This window comes from Leptonotus elevatus, chromosome 3 (genome assembly GCF_054856555.1).
Source record: "Leptonotus elevatus isolate MCC_2025b chromosome 3, RoL_Lele_1.0, whole genome shotgun sequence".
Taxonomy (NCBI): Eukaryota; Metazoa; Chordata; class Actinopteri; order Syngnathiformes; family Syngnathidae; genus Leptonotus; species Leptonotus elevatus.
In genome coordinates this window covers 24,119,112-24,139,096 of record NC_141241.1, presented here as the reverse complement: position 1 = coordinate 24,139,096, position 19,985 = coordinate 24,119,112, and the positions used below count along the sequence as shown (strand labels likewise).

The 19,985-nt window shown below is 38.9% G+C and overlaps 1 protein-coding gene across 1 annotated transcript in view; it reads right to left on the bottom strand.

Moving 5' to 3' along the window:
• The window catches only part of entrep2 (endosomal transmembrane epsin interactor 2), an 85,131-nt gene extending 65,146 nt beyond the window's left edge, over positions 1–19,985 (bottom strand). The window contains exon 1 of the mRNA XM_086070390.1: positions 19,119–19,985. Coding sequence (XP_085926516.1) covers positions 19,119–19,358 — 240 coding nt within the window. The 5' untranslated portion in view covers positions 19,359–19,985. The remainder of the gene's footprint in view (positions 1–19,118) is intronic.

The following is a 19,985-nucleotide window of genomic DNA, read 5'->3' as shown; positions in this document are numbered from 1 at the left end:
GCGTCTTTAATTAGTGATTGAACATGATTTCAGGATGACATTGTGTTGATGTCGGTTGAGGGCAACCGTTTTTCAAAAATACTGGGCTGCAACTTTCCAGTCAAGAAGACTTTTTAGCTGCTACACCATCACATGCTGCCATGACCAACTTCTAAACAGCATAACAAGGCACTGATGACATTTTATTACTGTATTTGGGAACTTTTTATTTTGAAATTGGTCTTCTCACCACGTTGGCGGAATTTTATTATCATGTGTAGCATTACTATGGCTAGCTTGACTGTCTTTGCAACCATCCACACCAAATAATCGGGTACCCGAGGCAGAAAAACAATCTTCAAGCATTTTTTTGAATGGAGGTACTTGAATTACTTCACCCTTAGTTGACACTTAACACGGAATTACGTACAAAACAGCACTGTATCATGTGGGATGTGCATTTGCATTATATATTAAGCTAACCTGTTACGCAAATAAGACTTGATAAATTTGATTTTTTAAAAAACAATATAACATAGTGAATGTGCAGAATTCTTTTTTTTTTTTAATCCCATTTACATCTAATCACTTGTAAAAGTTAAATATACAATGAGTAAATTACAAATTTTATGTAGTACAGTCAAAATGGCAGCGAATGTGCCAAACTGTGCTTGCTAAATTGCAAAAAGAAAATACAGACTGTCTGCTCACTGCAGCCAAATGAGGAGAAAGCGGTGACAAATAATGGCAGAATAAGGCTTGTCACGTCGCCCGGGTCGGGCAGCCTGTCCATCAGTGTCACTTGCCATTCTTCCTTTCTTTGTTCGGATTCTAAACGAGCCTCTATGGGAAGCTGGTGAGATGCACAAAGCAGGCGTGAGGGTTATTGTCACAGAAACATTTGCAAACACAGCAAATCAGGAGGCAATCTTAGAGATGCACGGTAAACTGGGAGCTCCATTGAGGATCACACATCGACACGAAATGTCGCTTCTTTTTTTTACATCCTGGAATCTTAGTGTACATAATGGTGTTACTAAGGACTTACAAATTAGTTTGAAACCAGGCCATCTCGGTCCTGACGATGGTTCCCCGACAACATGCTTTATCATGGGTTTCTATCTTCTTCTTTTTTTGGGGGCTGGGTTGACATTTTGATCAGGTTGAGCTGCCCTTCCATGTTTGAAGCCCGCACATTCTTTGTTGTTTTGGTGCTCTGTTGTGACGCCAGTTCAAAGTCAGTCTCATGAACAGACGCAAACGTGCTATCAGGTCGCCTTTCATGTGCTCTGAGCCGACAAACCAAGCCGTGATTAGCATGAATACACATTAAAAAGGTTGCATTTTTTTCACGAGTGTTTTGGTTCATTTTCTGTGCAAATGATTATTCTAACCTCCTCTTGTATTTAGAATAAGTTTCTATCTCAGAAAGGTAGCCTTATTAGTAGGCTACAGTATCAGTATTTTTGGGCGTTACTATATACTGCCATTTTCATTTAAGGGTTTACGCACTTTTGTTGTCAGGAGTTAAGCTATTATTAACTCATTCACTGCCATTGACCAGCTATAGACTTTAAAATTTTTTTTTTTTAACTATTTCTTTTAGTTTAACATTTTATTCCATTTTTGTTAACAAGAGTATGACAATCTAGAATTTTTTTGTACATTTAGAACAGATATAAAATTTGTGATTAATCATGAGTTAACTAGTGAAGTCATGCGATAAATTTTAATCGACTGATGCCCCTAATTTTTATAACCTTTTTTTTTTTTTTTAAACAAACATCATAATCATCTTTTTTTTCTTTTCTTTTTTTAAGGCGATTAAAATTTTTAATCGTAATTAATCGCATGACTTCACTAGTTAACTCACAATTAATCACAAATGTTATAGCTGTTCTAATACAATAAAACAAATCTAGGTTTTCATACTATTGTTAACAAAAGTGGGGAAAAAATGTAAACTAATAGAAATAGTTCAAATGAATTTTTGACGTCTATAGCCGTCAATGGCAGTGAATGAGTTAATGGCTGTACTTTGAGTTATTTTGAGGGAACAATAAATTTACACTCATACAAATTGTACACTGACTACGTTTCATTTTGTCAAAGTGTAATTTCTTTGGTGTTGACTCATGAAAACATATAATTAAATATCTGTAGAAATGTACTCACTTTGGTGAGATATTGTACAAGCATCTTATTGAATTTGTCTACAAAAGAAGGGTTGGAATTTTAGCCACAGGTGTCAAAGTTCCAGAATGGGTTACTTTATTAGTGCAGTTATTAAATTAAGCATGCGCCTCAAATGTAGAGGCTTTCCCAAACTCTCCGGCATAATCTAATACAGAGAGCATTATGTTGCCGAGGGCAACCACCTCCCCAGCAATGCTGCAAGGTGACAAAACATCAAATTCTGTATTATATGAGCAGTAAGAAAGTGAGTCAGTCATATAAATAAAAGCGGTTCCAATTACGCGTAAGAAGGAAGTCGGGGCTCAGTGTCGTGAATCCCTCCAGTTTAATTTCCTCTTGGTCCAAACAAAAGAAGAAGAAAGGAAGTGTTTTGTGTAACTACAGACCTGAGTTGTCAAAACACACTTTTTGTCCTCAAGGGGCAACTAATGAGTCAGTGTTCGGAGCGGCTTAAACAAATACGCTGCCCTCTGCAAAGAGTAACCACTCTCTTTTAGCCATTTTACTTTGAAAGCTTTGCTCTTGTAAACGTTCCAACCTGTCTGTCAGTTCAGTCCTCAAACATTTCTCATGGCAGTGATCTTCCTGTCCCGTGAGTTCCCCCTTTTCTTTTCAACTGCTTCGTCTTTCGACAGGGACATGCGTAGAGGTGTCACACTCACCTCCCTCAAATGATGCTGACAGCCCATTGTTGGTTGTTGCCATAGTAACCAGCTGCAATGACAGCCCAATCAAAGTCAATGTTGAATATCAATAATGCCTCTGTTAAGCTTTTCATTGCATCAACACGACTCCATTTCAATTTGGGCTCACAATGACAAAAGCAAATGGCACAAAGCATCATTATTGAAATGGTGTCCGGTGTTGGGTCCAAACTATCTTCCAATCCTCTTCCATCTTTATGGGATCATGAGAAATTATTGTATAGAACATATCTGGGTCATTTTGTATAAAATAACCCAGAAAGTTGGGTCAAATAATTGGGTTACTTTTGACCCAACTGTTTTTAGAGTGTACACTCTAAAAAAATAAAAATAAAAAGGAACCCAATTATGGATCAAAAATGGACCGATCCACTTAATGGGTCAATTTGACCCAACTTTCTGGGTTATTTTATACAAAATGACCCATTTTTTTGGCCCAAGTGAAGGCTCTGACCAATATTTATGAGTTTTATGCTGAAATACCCATTTCTTGACTTAAAGTTGGGTTAAATCGACCCAAGTAGAGGATTGGTTCATTTTTTACCCATCCATAGTTGAGTTATTTTTTACCCAACTGTTTTTAGAGAGTAGTGTCAGTTGTCAGTAGCAGAAGTCAAGTACATTGCTAATGAATGTTTACAAACATTTTGATATGTTGTATTGGGTTACTCTTGACCCAACTGTTTTTATAGTATACACTCTTAAAAAAAGTAACCAAATTATGGATACAAAAATTACTGATCCACTTTATGGGTCAATTTGACCCAACTTTCTGGGTTCTTTTATACAAAATGACCCAATTTTTTTACCCAAAAAAAGGATCTGACCAATACTTAATAGTTGTTTTACGCTGAAAGACCCATTTCTTGACTCAATGTTGGGTCAAACGACCCAAGCAGAGGATCGGTCCATGTTTGACCCATAGTTAGGTTATTGTTTTTAGAGTGTATGACAACAACTTGTTGTGTATGGGCTTACGCTGCCACATAAAGCCTCAAAATGATTTTGTTTTCTTCAAAAAGATCTAATTGAATAAAAGTGGAACCTATGGGTGAGGAGGATAAATTGAGTCGATGTCTTAAATAGTTGTACGGAGAAGATTGCAAGAGAGCCTGGCGGCATAATCACAAGGGAGATAGGGAAACAAACATTCATCACGTTTGGGGAAGCCATTTTCCCACAGCGATGTGTAAAACGTTTGGTCAGGTTGTCTTTGATTGAAAAAAAAATGGCTAGCCCTCTCGAAGACGACAGCACACTATCCATTTCGCTGACAGAAGAGCACACCTGTGCCATTAATCTAAGCAGAAAAGTCAAGTCATAGCGAGATAAGAGGAAATTAGAAGTTTAACAAATGGCATCAGTCAACAAAAGAAGCACACAATCGTATGCTGTTTGGTGAAGGGATTTCATTTAATGCTCTCTCCTGAATTCATTAGCCCTCAGTGATCAGCTATGTCTGAATTTCCTCATCTATTTTTGAATCAACTCACCCATTGAAATTGTAAATGACACCCACTATTGAGTCTCCCTTTCAAGCAGTTTACCTCACGTATCATCTTCGTTTTGACTGACACTTCACACATTCAAAATACAGCAGCAAAAAAAGAAGACTAAAATCATTATTTAGGCCTTTTACCCTGTTTTCTTGGTCAAATCACATAGAAGGGTTTGTTTACTTGTGGTGCCATCTGAGATCATTTGGGCTTTTGCCATCGGAAATACGTGGGAAGCAGGGTTATTATAGTTTTGGAATTTTCATTTGAGTTCCTTTTTATTTAGCTTTTTAAATGTATTTAATTGTACTTAGTTTTCAGGGTGGTTCTGTTAGTTTTTATTAGTTTCAGTATTATTTTTCTTTATTTAAAAAAAAAGTTTATTACTTGTGCACAATATTAAATAAACACCATGGTAAAATGAACAAAAGTAACACATTTCTTATCTAGTGTTGCATTTCGGATGAGTTTAATGAAATAGCAGGCGACCTGAGCCATTGAAGTAAAAAGTTAAGCATGTCAAATCGTCGCCTAGGAGCGACGTCATCTGAAGGTGCTTTTCTATTGGCTGCTGCTAGATGACATCACTTCTGTGTGACACACTTTCAAATGTCCTTATTCCGGTTAATATAGAAATAAATATACTTAAAAATCTTCCCCAAAGGCTCAGTTAATTACCAAAGACTAAAACGAAGGACATTTTTTTGTAAACATAAAATGTAGTTTCAGTTTGTTTTTTAATTTTTGTTTTTATTTTATTTCATTAATGACATTGTTTGTTTGTTTTTCGTTAGTTTTCGTTAGCTAAATTAACCATGGTGAGAAGTCATGTGAAATGCCCGATAGATTTTAATAGATGCTGGACACAAGGTGGCGCACGTCAGACCACCAAATGATTCAAACTGCAGCCCGTGAAAACTGGCTACAAACCTTTTAAGGAATCCATTCATGTTGCGAGGGTGACATCCAACAACAGGTTTTCCCAAGGTCATCGAGAGGGAAAACATCCCGTCCATTTGAGAAAAGGAACTTTTCCCTGGAAGGAGCGCATGAAGCAGCGGCAGACTTCTCAGTGCAATTCTAATGAAACGTTTACTCAAAATCACATAACACTGCAATAATTGCTGCACAGTTTGAAATTTGCATAAGTGCACATACACACACTTTAACGTGGATGGTTCCTAGCTGTGATAATAAGCACTGTTGGGGGAATATTGATTGGAACAAAGAAGTGTAAAGACAGCATATTTGCTGCAGCATTGTGAAACTTGTGCTGAATACAAAATGGTTGACTGAGTAAAGTGGAAACAATTTGATGCTTTTCATCCCCCACAACAAAACATAGTATGAATTAAATATAAGGAACATTATTTAGGGACGTGAAGACGAATGATTTCATCCGAGATGTAACCTTCAAGCATGAAGATGCCTTTGCGTTTTACACCAAATCCAGCCAAGGTGTGACATTGCAGCAACTGTGTGGGATTTTACACATCCCACAATCAGATGTGTGACATCAGTGCCAGCATCTGGTGTGACATTTAAAATACTTGTTGGACAGGATCATTAGAGTGGGAGAAGTGAATGCTCTGTATTGGGCATTCCCTTTTACGCATGAGCCATCCTGCCTCTATTGTAGCTTGGATACTACTACTGAAGGCAGATTATTGGCAACCGCTCACACTACTCAGTGTCAGTGTTGTCTATATAGAAGAGAGAGGGGGAATCCACTTTTAACAGGCTGTATAAAGGAAGCTTAGTGAAACACGAAATGTCAATAAAAGTAGATTATAAGTGGATGGGGGTTGAGGCCTGGGAACCAAACTGTAAGCAGAAGAAATACGTGGGGGATAAATACCAACTTAAATACCTGATGGCCTAAATATCAGTTTCCTCATTTCACACACAGCAAACACCCACATATCCTGTCCACCATGACCCCCCCACCCCCCACGTCACCCCCCATAGCACGGGAGCAAAATCAGCAGTGACATCCTTCTTACTTCTCCCTTCCTGAAAGCAGTATTTTAAAGTCCAAACTGCCAGAAAAACAAAAACAAAAAAACCTTATCCTATCTGGCCCAAGGACAGTTTGAGCTTTTAGCACTATTCTCTTACCATACCAACAAGAGGCATTCAATTGTATAGTTTATAGTCAATATAGTCAATTTTATAAATTTTATAGTGTTGTTATTTTTGACATTTAAACAGTTCCTATCGCACAGTGCGCATTCTGTACTTGTCAACTTCAAGTTTTTGCCAAGTGCCAACGTAAATAAAAAAATATTATTATACATTTTGTATGGTCCAAAAGGAACTTACATAATTATAGTGTTTCTATTCTTTTTTTAAATTGGTCTTAATATTTTTAAATCCTTAAACATTTTTTGTTTTGTAAAAAAAAAAAAAAAAAAGTTTGAATAATTGTTATTTCAATTATTGCCAAAATAATAGCGATTTTTTTTCTCTTCCATAATCGAACAGCCCTAAAGATAACTGTGTTCGGAAAACACTCATTTGAGACAAAATAATATGCAACATGCTTGTGTTCAGGTGTTAATATCTATTCCTGTGTGTTCTTATGTAGCCAGACTTTGACAAGTCAAGTGTGTGCGTATGTGTTGTGTGTTCAGTGCCCAGCACCCCCCGCTAATCTGGTGACCTTTGAGACACGATTACCAGCTGGTAAAGGCGAGACCTTTTGACCCGGATCGTTTACCCGTAACGCTAATTTATTATGTCAGATCACACATGCTCACGGGACTCAAATATTGACACAAATATTGCCCCAGCTAAGAAATAATAATAACTCATTCTAAATCACATTGGCAGTAGACTGACTTGTATTCAATCACAAATCACCTACTCAATGTAGTATAGTGGTATAGTGGGAAAAAAATGAAGCAGATTATTCTTGACATGCGACTTTAGGACTTTTATTTTTCAGTGTTTAGCATGCACATTTATTGACTCGAGTCAGATTGCCAGCAAATGCTCATTTATCCCTGTCAATTTGTATTCAGCCACTGTGGCTTAAAGGTATTACAATTTGCAAGAGTACGCATAGAAAGACAGCAACTGATAATTGTTTTATCAATAATTATTGAAATGACTGTCCACAAAACCACCATACACTGTGTGGGCAGCACAGTGTTGTCATTAGCGCGTCTGCCTCCGCAGTTTTGAGCGTCTGGGTTTCAAGCTCGGCTCCAGCCTTCCCGTGTGCAGTTTACGGTCAAATGCTATAACAGAATGGATGGCTGGATCAACTACAACGTCCTTTTTACTGTATGTGCATTTCTATGGAGGACCAAAAATGCCTAAATAAATAAATAAAAGTGAAAATGAAAAACGCATATAAAAAATATAGTTAAGAAATTATATATATATATATATATATATATATATATATATATATATATATATATAAACGAGATTGAAAAAATACAAATTTGAAAATAAATAAAAAAATGTATATATACATAAATATAATTAAATGTCAATCAATAAATAAAAACGCTCTGCTCTCATGCTGCAGACGCTGTGAGCATGAAACGCGTCATGAAATGTTATTCAAATGAGGAGGCGGTCCTAAATTTGTCTTGGGTTGAACTATTTGCCTAATGCTCGTCAGACATTAGAGTTCATACAATGGTGTAAAGTTCTCGAGAAACTTTTTAGTCGCAAGTTTTGATGACAGTGGACAAGATATTGCCGGAGCTCTCCATGCAAGCCGTCGAGACTTCCTTGTTTGCCGACCTGCTTGATGTGAATGAGAGAACATTCCACCATTGAATAGCAGTTTGCAATGACGGAGTCCAATCCAAGACATGCTTAGGACCGCCCCCTCATTTCAATAACGTTTCATGACAGCGTATGCAGCATGAAATAAATAAATATGAGAGCAGAGCCTTTTTATTTATTGATTGACATTTTAATTTATTTATGTTTATTTTATATATTTTTTTTAATCTTGTTTTTTATTTTATTTAATTTTTTTACTTCTATTTATTTACGTGTATATATATATATATTTGGTCATTTTTATATCCATTAATATTATTTTGTATTTAATTATTGAATTATATTTTTATATCTGTTTTTGTTTTATTTTCACGTTTATTTATTTTCTTATTTTGGCATATTTGGTCCTCCATACAATTAAAGCTTGTACAGTTTTGATAAGAGCAGAATGACAAAAAGCTGGAGCCCGTCTGAAGCTATCAGTGTTTGAACAGTTGCAAAGCAATCAGTTGAACTGCCCACATTTACTCACCAAGATGTTTGCTCCATATGTAAGCACATAAAAGTGCCATCAAACACAACATTGTGCTAATCATAGAACAAAGGTTGGGACAGTGTGGATGGCAGCTTTGTTCCATCAGATGAAGTTAAGACTTGTGCAATATTGCAGACGCAAGTCAAACACTTGGACAAAAAGGTATGAATGCTGATATGAGAGGTGAGCACATGACCTGTTGCAGCACGTTACTGAAAAGACGTTTTGATAAAAGCTTACTCAGGTATGTTTCTGTCTCTTTCAGATTGGATGAAAGACAAGTCAGTATCTTAAAGAGTCTCTTTCCTGTTAACAGGAAACAGTTTAGATGTAAACATCCTCAGTGTGTATACAAGAATAAAAAGACATCGCTCGACTCATAAAGTTATACAAATTCTCACGTAGACAGTTTTCCTTCAGTCCGACAGACTCTCACGCACCCTCGCTCTCTCGATCCCGGCTCGTTTGTGCACGCAGGAGGCTTAGCTTGACCCCGTGGCCTTTCCTATTCAACCATCTGCGTGCGGACCTGCAGGGCCGCTGGGCCGAGGCTGTTTGTAAAGAAGTGCAGCATCAAGCATTCTGGCGGACACATCCTGAATCGCAGCTGGGTCAGACCATCACATGGCCACACAACAAACAAAAGCATGCTTAGGATAGAAAGGGGAGGCTTTACGGGAGGAGAGCTGTGATCGATGCGTCAACAAATATTTGCCGCATCGGAAACACAAAACACGATCCCCACCCCCACTCATACGCGGGGTATCTTGGGGTTTTATGTCTGTGCAATTAGACGGTGCCTATATGGAAGTGTTCATTTGCAGATATGAGGGGGTGAAAGGGTTTTGGGTGTCTTAACAGTCTTAATCACTGAGTTCTGGTTTCATTCTTCCCTTTTGTTTGTTTTCTTTATTGATAGCCATCACCTTCACAGAGATGTCATGTTTGCTTGCATTCAGTTCATAAATACTTTTTCTCATTTAAGTTTGACTCCACCCCACACAAACATTTTGTAAATGGATAACATTTTAGTTAAAAAAGGCAAAATAATAATAACAATAATAATAATAATAATAATAATAATAATAATAATAATAATAATAATAATAATAATAATAATAATAATAATAATAGGCTACAGATGGTCAATACCACTTTTTTTTTCCAGACCTAAGTGCTCAAGTCTCAAGTAGTCATCAACACCAATAACAAGTTGACACCACTAGTACTTTTAATTCATAAAATAAAATAAAATAAAATGAAATAAACAAAAAAAACAATATACCAAATAATATTTTTCTTTAAAATTGTATGAAATTAATGGCAACTTTCTATTATATTTTTTTCTCTTTGTTTAAAAAAGGCATGTTTTGTATAGAACACATAATAAAACGGATTAAATTTAATTTAAATATAATTAATTATTATTATATATTTTTTAATAATCCAGTGGCCACAAAAAGTCTCAATTGAAATGTGTGTTGTACAACATATTTTCAAGGAATACAGTGAAGTGCAAAAAAATATCTTGAATACAACTGTGCTTTGAGTGTTGGCGACACAAGTTTTTCACCATTTAATTCAACTGTGGTGACTAAGTCTGAACACTAGGTGGCACCCAAGTAATGGCATGACTAAGATGACTAAGAAGAAAAAGTATCACGTTATGTCAAAGTTCTATTTCGTCCAGACGGCGGTGCTGAAACAGCATGGAATATCTTACGCACTCTGCTGAGCTGAAAATAACATGAATAAAAATAAATAAATACGAGACTAGTTGTTGAGAATTACAGCACAGATCAAACCCGGTAGAAACACAGACAGCACCAGTAGCCAGCCAGCGTCGTACGGCCGGGTATGCCCAACACGATACAAATATATATAATAGCCTACATAAAAAAAAATATATACATTTGAAACACAAAAATAGCTAAACAGGACAACAACAGCGTCAGATGGAGAGTATACACGAGCAACTAACGTTTGCCTCTCAAATCCACTTGCGGTCACCCTCTCCCCTACCGAGTCGATGCTTTTTAAACACTCAAATAGCATTGTTCAGCAAAACTACATGACGTGTGTCAACAGCAACACACATACATACACTATTTTCTTGCACACAAAGAACCAGGCGACCATGCATGCAGGTATGACAGGAAAAATGTTAGCGCAAAGAGATGTGCACCATTTGAAGAAATATAACAGAATAAAATATTGGTAAATGTTACGTCTTAAAAAAAAACCACATGAAATACGAGTACCAGTGTCTTTTCACCTCAGTAAAAATGTTTGTTACCCTGGCTACAGCTGTGGGTCTTGTCTATTGCTGATGGCTTCTACGATGGTAATTAAAAGGTTGGTTGATTAAGGCAAAATAGCATTACAAGGCTAGTTGAGGACTACACGTCAGATATTTCACAGATGACTGCTCCATCAGCATCGCATTGTCAAATGCCAGCTTGCTGCTTCGTTAGAAAAATATGGCATTGAGCGAGGAGCGAACAAAACATTCCGGAAGAATGGAGGGAGCGTGTGTGTCAACGTTTAAGGACAAAATGTATTTTTCCAGCATGTAAGTGCTCACTGGTTACACTGCACTGGAGGGTCCTCGGAGTAATGAGAGGCAGCAGGCAGCATCCCTACTTATTATGGAACGGTGCTGCGGGAAAGTGAATTATTGCTGCTGGGTGACGCCTCAAAGGCTTTGTCTCTCTGACATCATACACCAGTGAGGTCACTGTAAAAAAAAAAAAAAAAAAAAAAAACAACAAGCCGCAGGGTCAGGAAAAGGATGAAAGCTGATGCAATGCCTGCTGATTGATGGGATTGCAGCCAATATTCAGATGTGATGTAGCTGAGGAGCCTCGGGCTCACTAGACAGATGGAGATTCATGGCTGCATTAACACAACACAATTCACAGGCAGGAAAACGCTTCACTCTGACACTGTCAATCACAACGGAGCATTATTATAAATGCAATTATCAATAAAACATGCACTGGAGTTGGTGGGAGTAGACATATGCTCAGGCCATGAGAGATCAAATGCTCCTTGTGGGAAGCATGTGACTGGTTCATCGATCTCTGCATGCGGAAGAATGCGCCATGAACAGAAATCACATCATTTCAAGACAATAAACCTTTCAGTGATGTTAGTAAACAATAGGCATCAAAGTGCTAGAGAGCAAGTGACTATACTGCTCACTTGATTGTTGAAAACAATGACAAAATCTTGTGTTATGAGTTGCCAGATATGCGCCGAAGGGTTTAGCCCCCCCCCCCCTCCCCCCTCACTTTACTTTAAAAAGTAGTCTACCCTAGTTTTAACCTGGAGTCAGACTTCCATCATGGTCTTCAAACGCCTATGTATGAAAATAGTGAGTAAGTGGGCAAAACCTAATGGATAGCCTGCTAGCTAACACCAGCTAAATAGCACGCTAGTCATCTCATTGTCAAACAAACATGTCAGTGCCACTAATCCAAGTTACAGAATATTATGCCTCTTTATAGGGACTTATAATGAAACAAACACAATTTAGCTGCTCACTTTCAGCTTTAATTTGAGGGTATTTGCATCCAAATCTGGTGAAACGTGTAGGAATTACAATAGTTGCTATATGTGCCTCCCACTTTTTAAAAAGGAAGTCAACCCAAAAATTTTAATTAAATCCACCTGTTTTTATCTATCTTAGGTGACAGCCATTTTGCCACATATGGTCTACTGAAAATGACATCACAGTTGCCCAGGCAACGATCACAATCACGACTCAACTTGCAATCACATGACCAAACTCAGAAAACAGGTGAGGTGTGATTGGTCTTTACCTGAGCCCTGAACAAATGTTATATCATTTTAATGCTGCATTTCAGGATGGCCGGAAGTTGGACTTTTCCGATTTCAAACGAAGAAGTGTGTACGGGAACGCCGCCTTGAATTCGGAAATCCCATTTGCAAAGTCTAAGAAAAAAAAAGTACCCCGACTTCACCGACGGTCTACAATGTGACGTCACTCTACAATGGCGACCCCTTTGGAAACATAGACCGTGAATGGTAAAACACAATTTACTCGAGTATAAAAGTAGATATCTTTCTTCATTCATAAATACTCAACATAACGTCACGTAACACATTGTACGTGACAGTATGCCGCTATCTCCCTGCATGAAATTGTACGGTGAATTACTGAACTGTATGGAATGCTTATGAAATAAGATTTTTTTTATATAAATAAATGAAACAAAATTGCGAGAAGGTAAGTTTGCTGGAGGTCAAAATTTAGTTTTGAGGACCAAAATAAAAAACAATTTATCACTATCCGCCATTTTGGTTGTTTACTTTCGACTCCAACGCTTTCAGGTCTGAACTGGGAAAAAAACAAGTCGGATATATCCGACTTCCGACTATCATCCAATGCAGCATAAGTTGATGTAGCGTGTGGCAAAATGGCCGCCCCCTGAAATGGATTAAAAACAGATGGATTTTGTTGCTTAATTCATATTCCACAAATGCAACATTAGTTAGAATATTATTTTTAGACTAGTAGGGTTGATTCCTGCTTTAAGGGACCAAAAGTAACGGGACAAATGAACAATCATAAATCAAAGTTTGACTTTATAACACTTGGTCAGGTGATTGACTTGGCCATTACGTAACATTATTATTTTTTTAACTAATTGCTTTCGCAGTATGCTTTGGGTCATTGTCCATCTGCACTGTGAAGTGCTCCAACGATGTCTGAAGCATTTCGCTGAAAATGAGCAGACAGTATTGCCTGAAACACTTCAGAATTCAACCTGCTGCTTACATCATCGATATATTTAAGGGAGGCGGTTTTATTGGCGGCCGCGCAAGCTCACCTGGCCATTAAACATCTGAGCAATCAATTGTCCCATTACTTCTGTTGTAATTTCGACACCGTTCACTTGATTTGGATTGAAGATTAGATCTGCAGAAGTCTGCAGTTAAAGCACATCTTGTTCATTACATTTCCAAACGATGTCATACTGTAAGGCTAAAATCAACATTCAAGCCATTTCCCCTGTTTGCTGAATCACTCTGCCTTGGTCAAATAACATAGAAAGGTTTGTTTACTAGCGGTGACATCTGAGCTATTGATATCCTCTCATAATAATAAACTGCTCCTCAGCTTGTCCGACCATCAGCACGTCTGCAATTCAAGAGCTTCGTTTTCAACCACCAGAGCGCATTTCATCAGACCTCCGAAAGGACCCTGCGCACGATGAATTGGTGTGAGGTGCGTGTGTGTGTGTGTGTGTGTGTGTTACAAAGCGTACAGGCTGCGGGAATTGGAGGTAATGAAGCAGATCATTATCGATGACTCATATGCCGAAGAAAGATAGCAGCACCAAGACACGAAAAAAACTAAGAGAGACAATACTACATTCTTATTTGAAAGCATGCACCTTTCACAATAAAATCATTCCTAGGAAGCACAACCTAAACTAAAAAAAAAATCTCATTAATGAAATATAGCACCCTGAAATATAGCATTCTCAATTCCCGTTGTTGGTGTGCCAGCCGAACAATGTCTTTTCAGTCTCGCTCTTTTTCCCTCCCAGCCCGAGGCCCCGTTCGGACAGCCGTCACTTCCTGTCCATGTCATTGCGGTGATACAGGGTGACGCAGATGCTACAGACTCCTTTCTGTGCTGTGTCTGGCCAGCAGCTTCACCTGAGAGCCGTTGGCTGTGAAATCACTCTGCCCTGCTGGTGTTGGCCCATTAACGACACAGCGAGCCAAAGGACTTCTGCAGCTGTCAGCAGCTGACATGCAGAACAAATTACCATTCGCATCTCCATAAATTAACTCAGTGATCCAAACATATGCACCGCCTCTGTGTAGTTTTCTCTAACGGGAGAACAGCACTGTCCACTGGCTTTCTCTGAGTATCTAGATGGTATAACAAGGTTCAAGATAAGCGGTTTCGCATCATAGCATGTGGGTCAAATTTTTGATTTTTAACCTCATCAAAACACATTGAATAGCAAAACTGAGAATCACATTTGGAATTTTATCCAAAATGCCGAGACTTTCCCCAAAAACTTCGCTAGGCTGGACGCACGCATGTTAAAGTTGCCGCAGAGCGCCTACGTCACCTATGCTAGCTAGCAGTAAGCTTCGCTGGCTACTAGTGTGGCTAAACACGTTGCGGACATCCATGGTGGCGAATAAGCTATACACACATCTGACAAGAAGCGACGGACTGACTGACGGAATGCATGTAGCACTTTAGCGTGACGCACAAAGCACTTTCATTTTATTGGCAGTAGTTGGAATGACTTTAACTGCAGCACTTTGTGTATGTTTTTTATATGTTTGCTCGTGTCATGCCTGTCTTTTAATACTGCTCGTATACCATTGAATTATCCCTCGGGGACAAATAAAGTGTTTTTGAATTTGAAATGAATTGAAGAAAGACGGAGCAATTATGCTAATTGCTAAGCTAGCCTAAAACTGACACACACAAAAAAGGAAACCTGACTGTAATGACAAGTTTGCTCTATATGACTTATTTGGTTGTTACTAACATAAGTATGAGATTCATTTGTCAAAAATCATTTCAAATAAATAATATAGAGCAAACGTGTCAGTCAGGGTTCCTTTTAAGTGCGCTCGCCGTGCCAGTTTTAGGTTAGCTTAGCAATTAGCATAACTTCTCTGTATTTCCTGCAAAACTGCTCCACAAAGAAAAGAAGAAAAAAAACGTTGCGCCTTGTATAGTGACACAAATTTTAATCAAGTAATCAGCCAATGAGGTGTTGAGCAATTTGGTTGGTGAGCTCACAGTTTTTAGAAGACTAATGACACACTAATAAATTACAGTTTCTCATTATTAGAATACAATGTTTGAAAATAACGCAAAGGATACAACTGCAGTGGTATTTTTAGGCGTGCCAAAATTAAATTTTGGGGTGCTTGAGCTCCTTCCCGACCTGGACAACAATTCTCACGGACACACAAAGAGACTGTGCCGTGATTCTTTGCGGCTTAAGAAAGTATTGTTGATTTGTGTCCACACTCTGTGTCATGTTTCAGCAGCGAGCATCAGCAGATTCTGCTCTAATCTGCCTTTGTATGTTTGTGCGCAATACGAAGGACTGCAAAGGCTTTCACGGGAGATTGCTGGGACTTGTTGGAAAATGCTCAGCAGCTCACGGTCCATAAAAGATCAATGAAGACTTGGTGTTCATCTGTCTATGCATTTCATTGCTTAAACCATCAAGCAAATGGATTACAGTCCAAATTTACGATCACCTTATATTGACATTATTATGAGGTGCATTTAGTCTGTAGTGGCTGTTAATGTTTCACCACAAATACGTGAATTCTGTCACTGCTGGTTGGTGTGTAGGAGTGTAGGAGATGGTGTAGAGGTTTGTCTTTGTAGGAAGTAAAGATAACGCTTACAGCCACGCAGGCACGCACGCACACCAACTTGCTCATTAGCTCAGCTCACCCACATGTCAAGTCGTACTACTCAGACCGAAGAAGGACAAATGTTAACTTGTGTTGAAGTGCAGACATTGTGGAGGAGAGCAGTGCTGTCACCACCAACCGCGTCACAGCGCCTCGCTCCCATGCCCAATAGCACCATTGTGTTCGCTCGCACCACAAACACGATTGTGCACATTTGGAGGAGACTGACCAACACGGATCCCAACAAGCAGCTGTCGGGACAGAAACTTGTGTCAAGTTTGTCAAAAATGCTCAAGGCATCCATCTTGAGCCCGTGTTGGCCTTTGCACTCTGACCCCTGTGGCTACTTACTATTCCCTTGTAACTGTACCCTCGCGCGCAAACACAGATGGCCCTGATGGCACCGGGGAGACCCTTACTCGCTCCCCCTCCTCATGCACTCTGGCCCAACGCCTCTATAATTAATGGAGTGGCCCCGCACAGGGTCTCTGGCAGCAAATCAAGGAAATGTGCACTCATAAATAGAAGAAAAAAAAACACCATGAAAAGTTAAGGTGGTAAAAACACATGATGTTATAGTATATTCCAAAAAGAAATGACTGTGAAATTGAGAATTTTGATTCATCATTTGCACCACCGCCATTTTTTTTTTATGGGTTTTGCCAGTAAATACTTATGCACTGTAATGCCCTCGCAACCTAATACAGTAAGGATAAACACATTCAGAAATGGGTATACACGATTGCTAATTTTACATTTACACTCATTTTATTTTGTAATAAAAATATTAAGTAACAACATCTTACTGGATTGGAGCTGTAAAGAGCTCTACAGAAGAAACTCTAAAAGCTAAATGGTCCAAAAGTATTATAACTTGGAATACTGTACCTCATTTCTTGAGATGAAATATTGCACTCAAGGTCATGCAATACCTCATAGCATCTCAGTTCAATGAGCATCAAAGTCTTGATTCATTTTTGTGACTCAACATTGGAGTGTTACAAGAATCAAGCTGTCTTGCATCAACAATGTCCCAATACTTTCTTCAAGTGTGACCATGCATGTTGTTAGCAATCTTTTTATGTTAAAAACTCCTGTTTTTATGACACATTTTTTGGGGGGGAGCTTTGTTTTTGTTTTGGGGTGTATTTTTTTCTGTTTTTGTTTTGTTAATTGTTAGCATTTTTCCTGTTTTACTGCATATTTTTTCCGTTATAAAAAAAAACACGGGGGAATAAATTATTCAGGAAAAAACGGAGGAAAGATTACTTAGAAAAACAGAGGAACATATATTTTTTTTATTTCTTCCATAAAACAGAGCACCAGCTTCTGTTTTTTGGAGTTTTTTTTTTTTTTTTTTAACCCCTGAACTCCAAGGGACTTGTTGCAGACTCGTTAATGGCGAGCACTTTCCCACATGCAATACGCTTCCATAGAAACTTAAATGTTACTAAAATCATGCCAATCAATTGACATGTTCGTATATTTACCTTAACTGAGCCAGTAAGTGACATAATTGAAGGTAAGTTGGAGGTATCTACAACAAGTCACTTGGAGTTCAGAGGTTAAAAAAAAAGAAGAAAAAAAGTTTTTAAAAATAATAATAATTCCCCCCCTCCCGTAAATTTTATTTTTTTTATCCCTGTTTTTCTGAATATTTTTTCCTACTGTCCTTTTTTTTAATTGACAAAATATTCAGTAAAAATGAATATTTAAAATATAGTAAATACACACAGAAGAAGAAAAAAAAAGCTCCCGCCAAAAATTACTCAGTAAAAAAATAGTTTTTTGTTTTGTTTTTTGCTCAAGTGAATACAATACTAATTGATGACAGCAATTTGCATTATTTCCTTCGAGGAAACAAAATGGTGACCAGCATTAGACTGCATTCCTCCTGACAGTCTGATGTCATTGCTATCCTGTTCACAGCCTATCGGAGGATCCGCTATAATGTCATCCCTCCTGCTGCTCATGTGTCATATTAAGTATTATTATGGTCCTCAATTATTCAACTTGGATGTTCTAGAAGGCTTTTCCTAACATTTTTTGTCATCACATCTTACAACAGAGATCTTCCACAGCGGATCTCATTGTTGAAAGGTGTGAGTCAAGAGAAAAGTGCAAAAGAATGTCCAAGGCATTAAATATTCCATGAAACACAGTGAAGAATGCCAAATATGGCGCAACAGTGACATTACCAAGAACTGTTGTGTCCAAAATTTATGAAAATATCTGAAGAAATCTGGCACGAGGGGAAGCTGAGAGGCCGACAGCAACATTTATATTATTGTATGTTAGTTGCAGGAATTTCTGGCAAGTATTGGCTGTTTAGTACATGTGACCACATTCTCTCATCTTCTTCATATGTCTGGGTCAAGACAAAAGCCTAACCTTACCAAGAAAAAAAGAATCTACTTGAAATCTTCCAAACACGTTTGGAAATGTGTAATGAGCTATTCTTGTCTCAACACCCGTCACTGCATCTGTTTCTTCCATTGTAATGAGCATTGCTTGGTCTCAGCCAGGCAAATGTTGTATGTTTTTCATATTTATAGGGAACTTTTTTCAACTTATTTCCAAAATGTTTGAATTGTTCGGTCAGCAAAAAAAAGTTGAAAGCAAAATGCTGGCCACCAAAGCCATGATGATGTAATTCAATCATGACATAGCCACACACTTACTAATCATTCAATAATATTGCTCTGATGTCATCCATATATTTTTCAGGAGGGCATTGATATATTAACTTGTAGCATAGTTCGAAATTCCTTTCTGATTTCACAGGGTTCTCATATTATGCAGATACACGTTTTCTGCAGTAAGGCCACTAAATTGAGTGATCATCCAATTTTGCTTCATTGGTCAGAATGTTACTTATTTACTTCAAATAAGGTGTTCATCTATCTTCCACTTCCAACTCTTCCACTAGATGACAAATCATCACTTTTTGGAGTGGTGCCTTCCGATTTTGTCTAATGTAACATGCGGCAGCACAAGAGTAACAAAACAAAGAAAAGATGTACTCACGGAGAAACCTGCCCAAAAAGGGCAAGAGTGTCGCACCCTGGGAGATGTGGTGAGAGCCAGAGCGGCGAAGCTGACGGCCAGGATGAGGCTCCCCAGAACCATCTGAGAGACTCCGAGGGCCAGCATGATCCGGGTCCGAGTCCGGTATTCCCTCAGTCGAGAGAGGCTGCGGGACAGCGACGCCGGGCTGAGGGAGCCCTGGCCGCCGATGCCCGCCCGGGGCAACGCGCTCACAGGCATCGTCCTTAAATAAAGGCGCAAAAATCGGGAGCCGAAGAGAGAAGAAATCCAAAAATAGAAAGAGCGTTAGCGTAAACGGCGAGAGTGGAGGTCAAAACCCGATGTGGTTGTTCTCCATCAATTAAGATGCTCTCCAATTAGCGTCGAGCTGCCACGAGTGGGAGGGAAGAAGAGGCGAGAAGAGTGCGATCAGCATCCGATGCTTAACGTTACACTCGAAATCCAAACGAGGGTTCCTCCAAATTCCTTCTTAGCTCCGACCAACGAGGCATTCCTCGGAACAAAAGTCAGCGAAGGCGCACCGGAGAAGCAACCTTGCACCATTGTCACGCTGCTGCCATGCTGAGGATGACGGAGCCTGCCTGCCTGCCTGCCTGCGTGCGTGCGTGTGTGCATTCAAACACGGCGTCAAACGTGCAGCGTGGACTCGTCCTGCATCCGGCCCATCGAGTACTGTCGGAGAATATCCGCAATTGTGCGCCAGCGGCGGGCTTCTGGTGCGCAGTTGTTGGAAATGTGCCACAGTGCGTCTGTGCGCATGCAGCAGAAGAGAGCCAGGCTGACTTACTACTATGGTGATGGAGGAGGGGGCGTTCGGAGGTGCTGGTGCGCGCGCGCGCGTGTGTG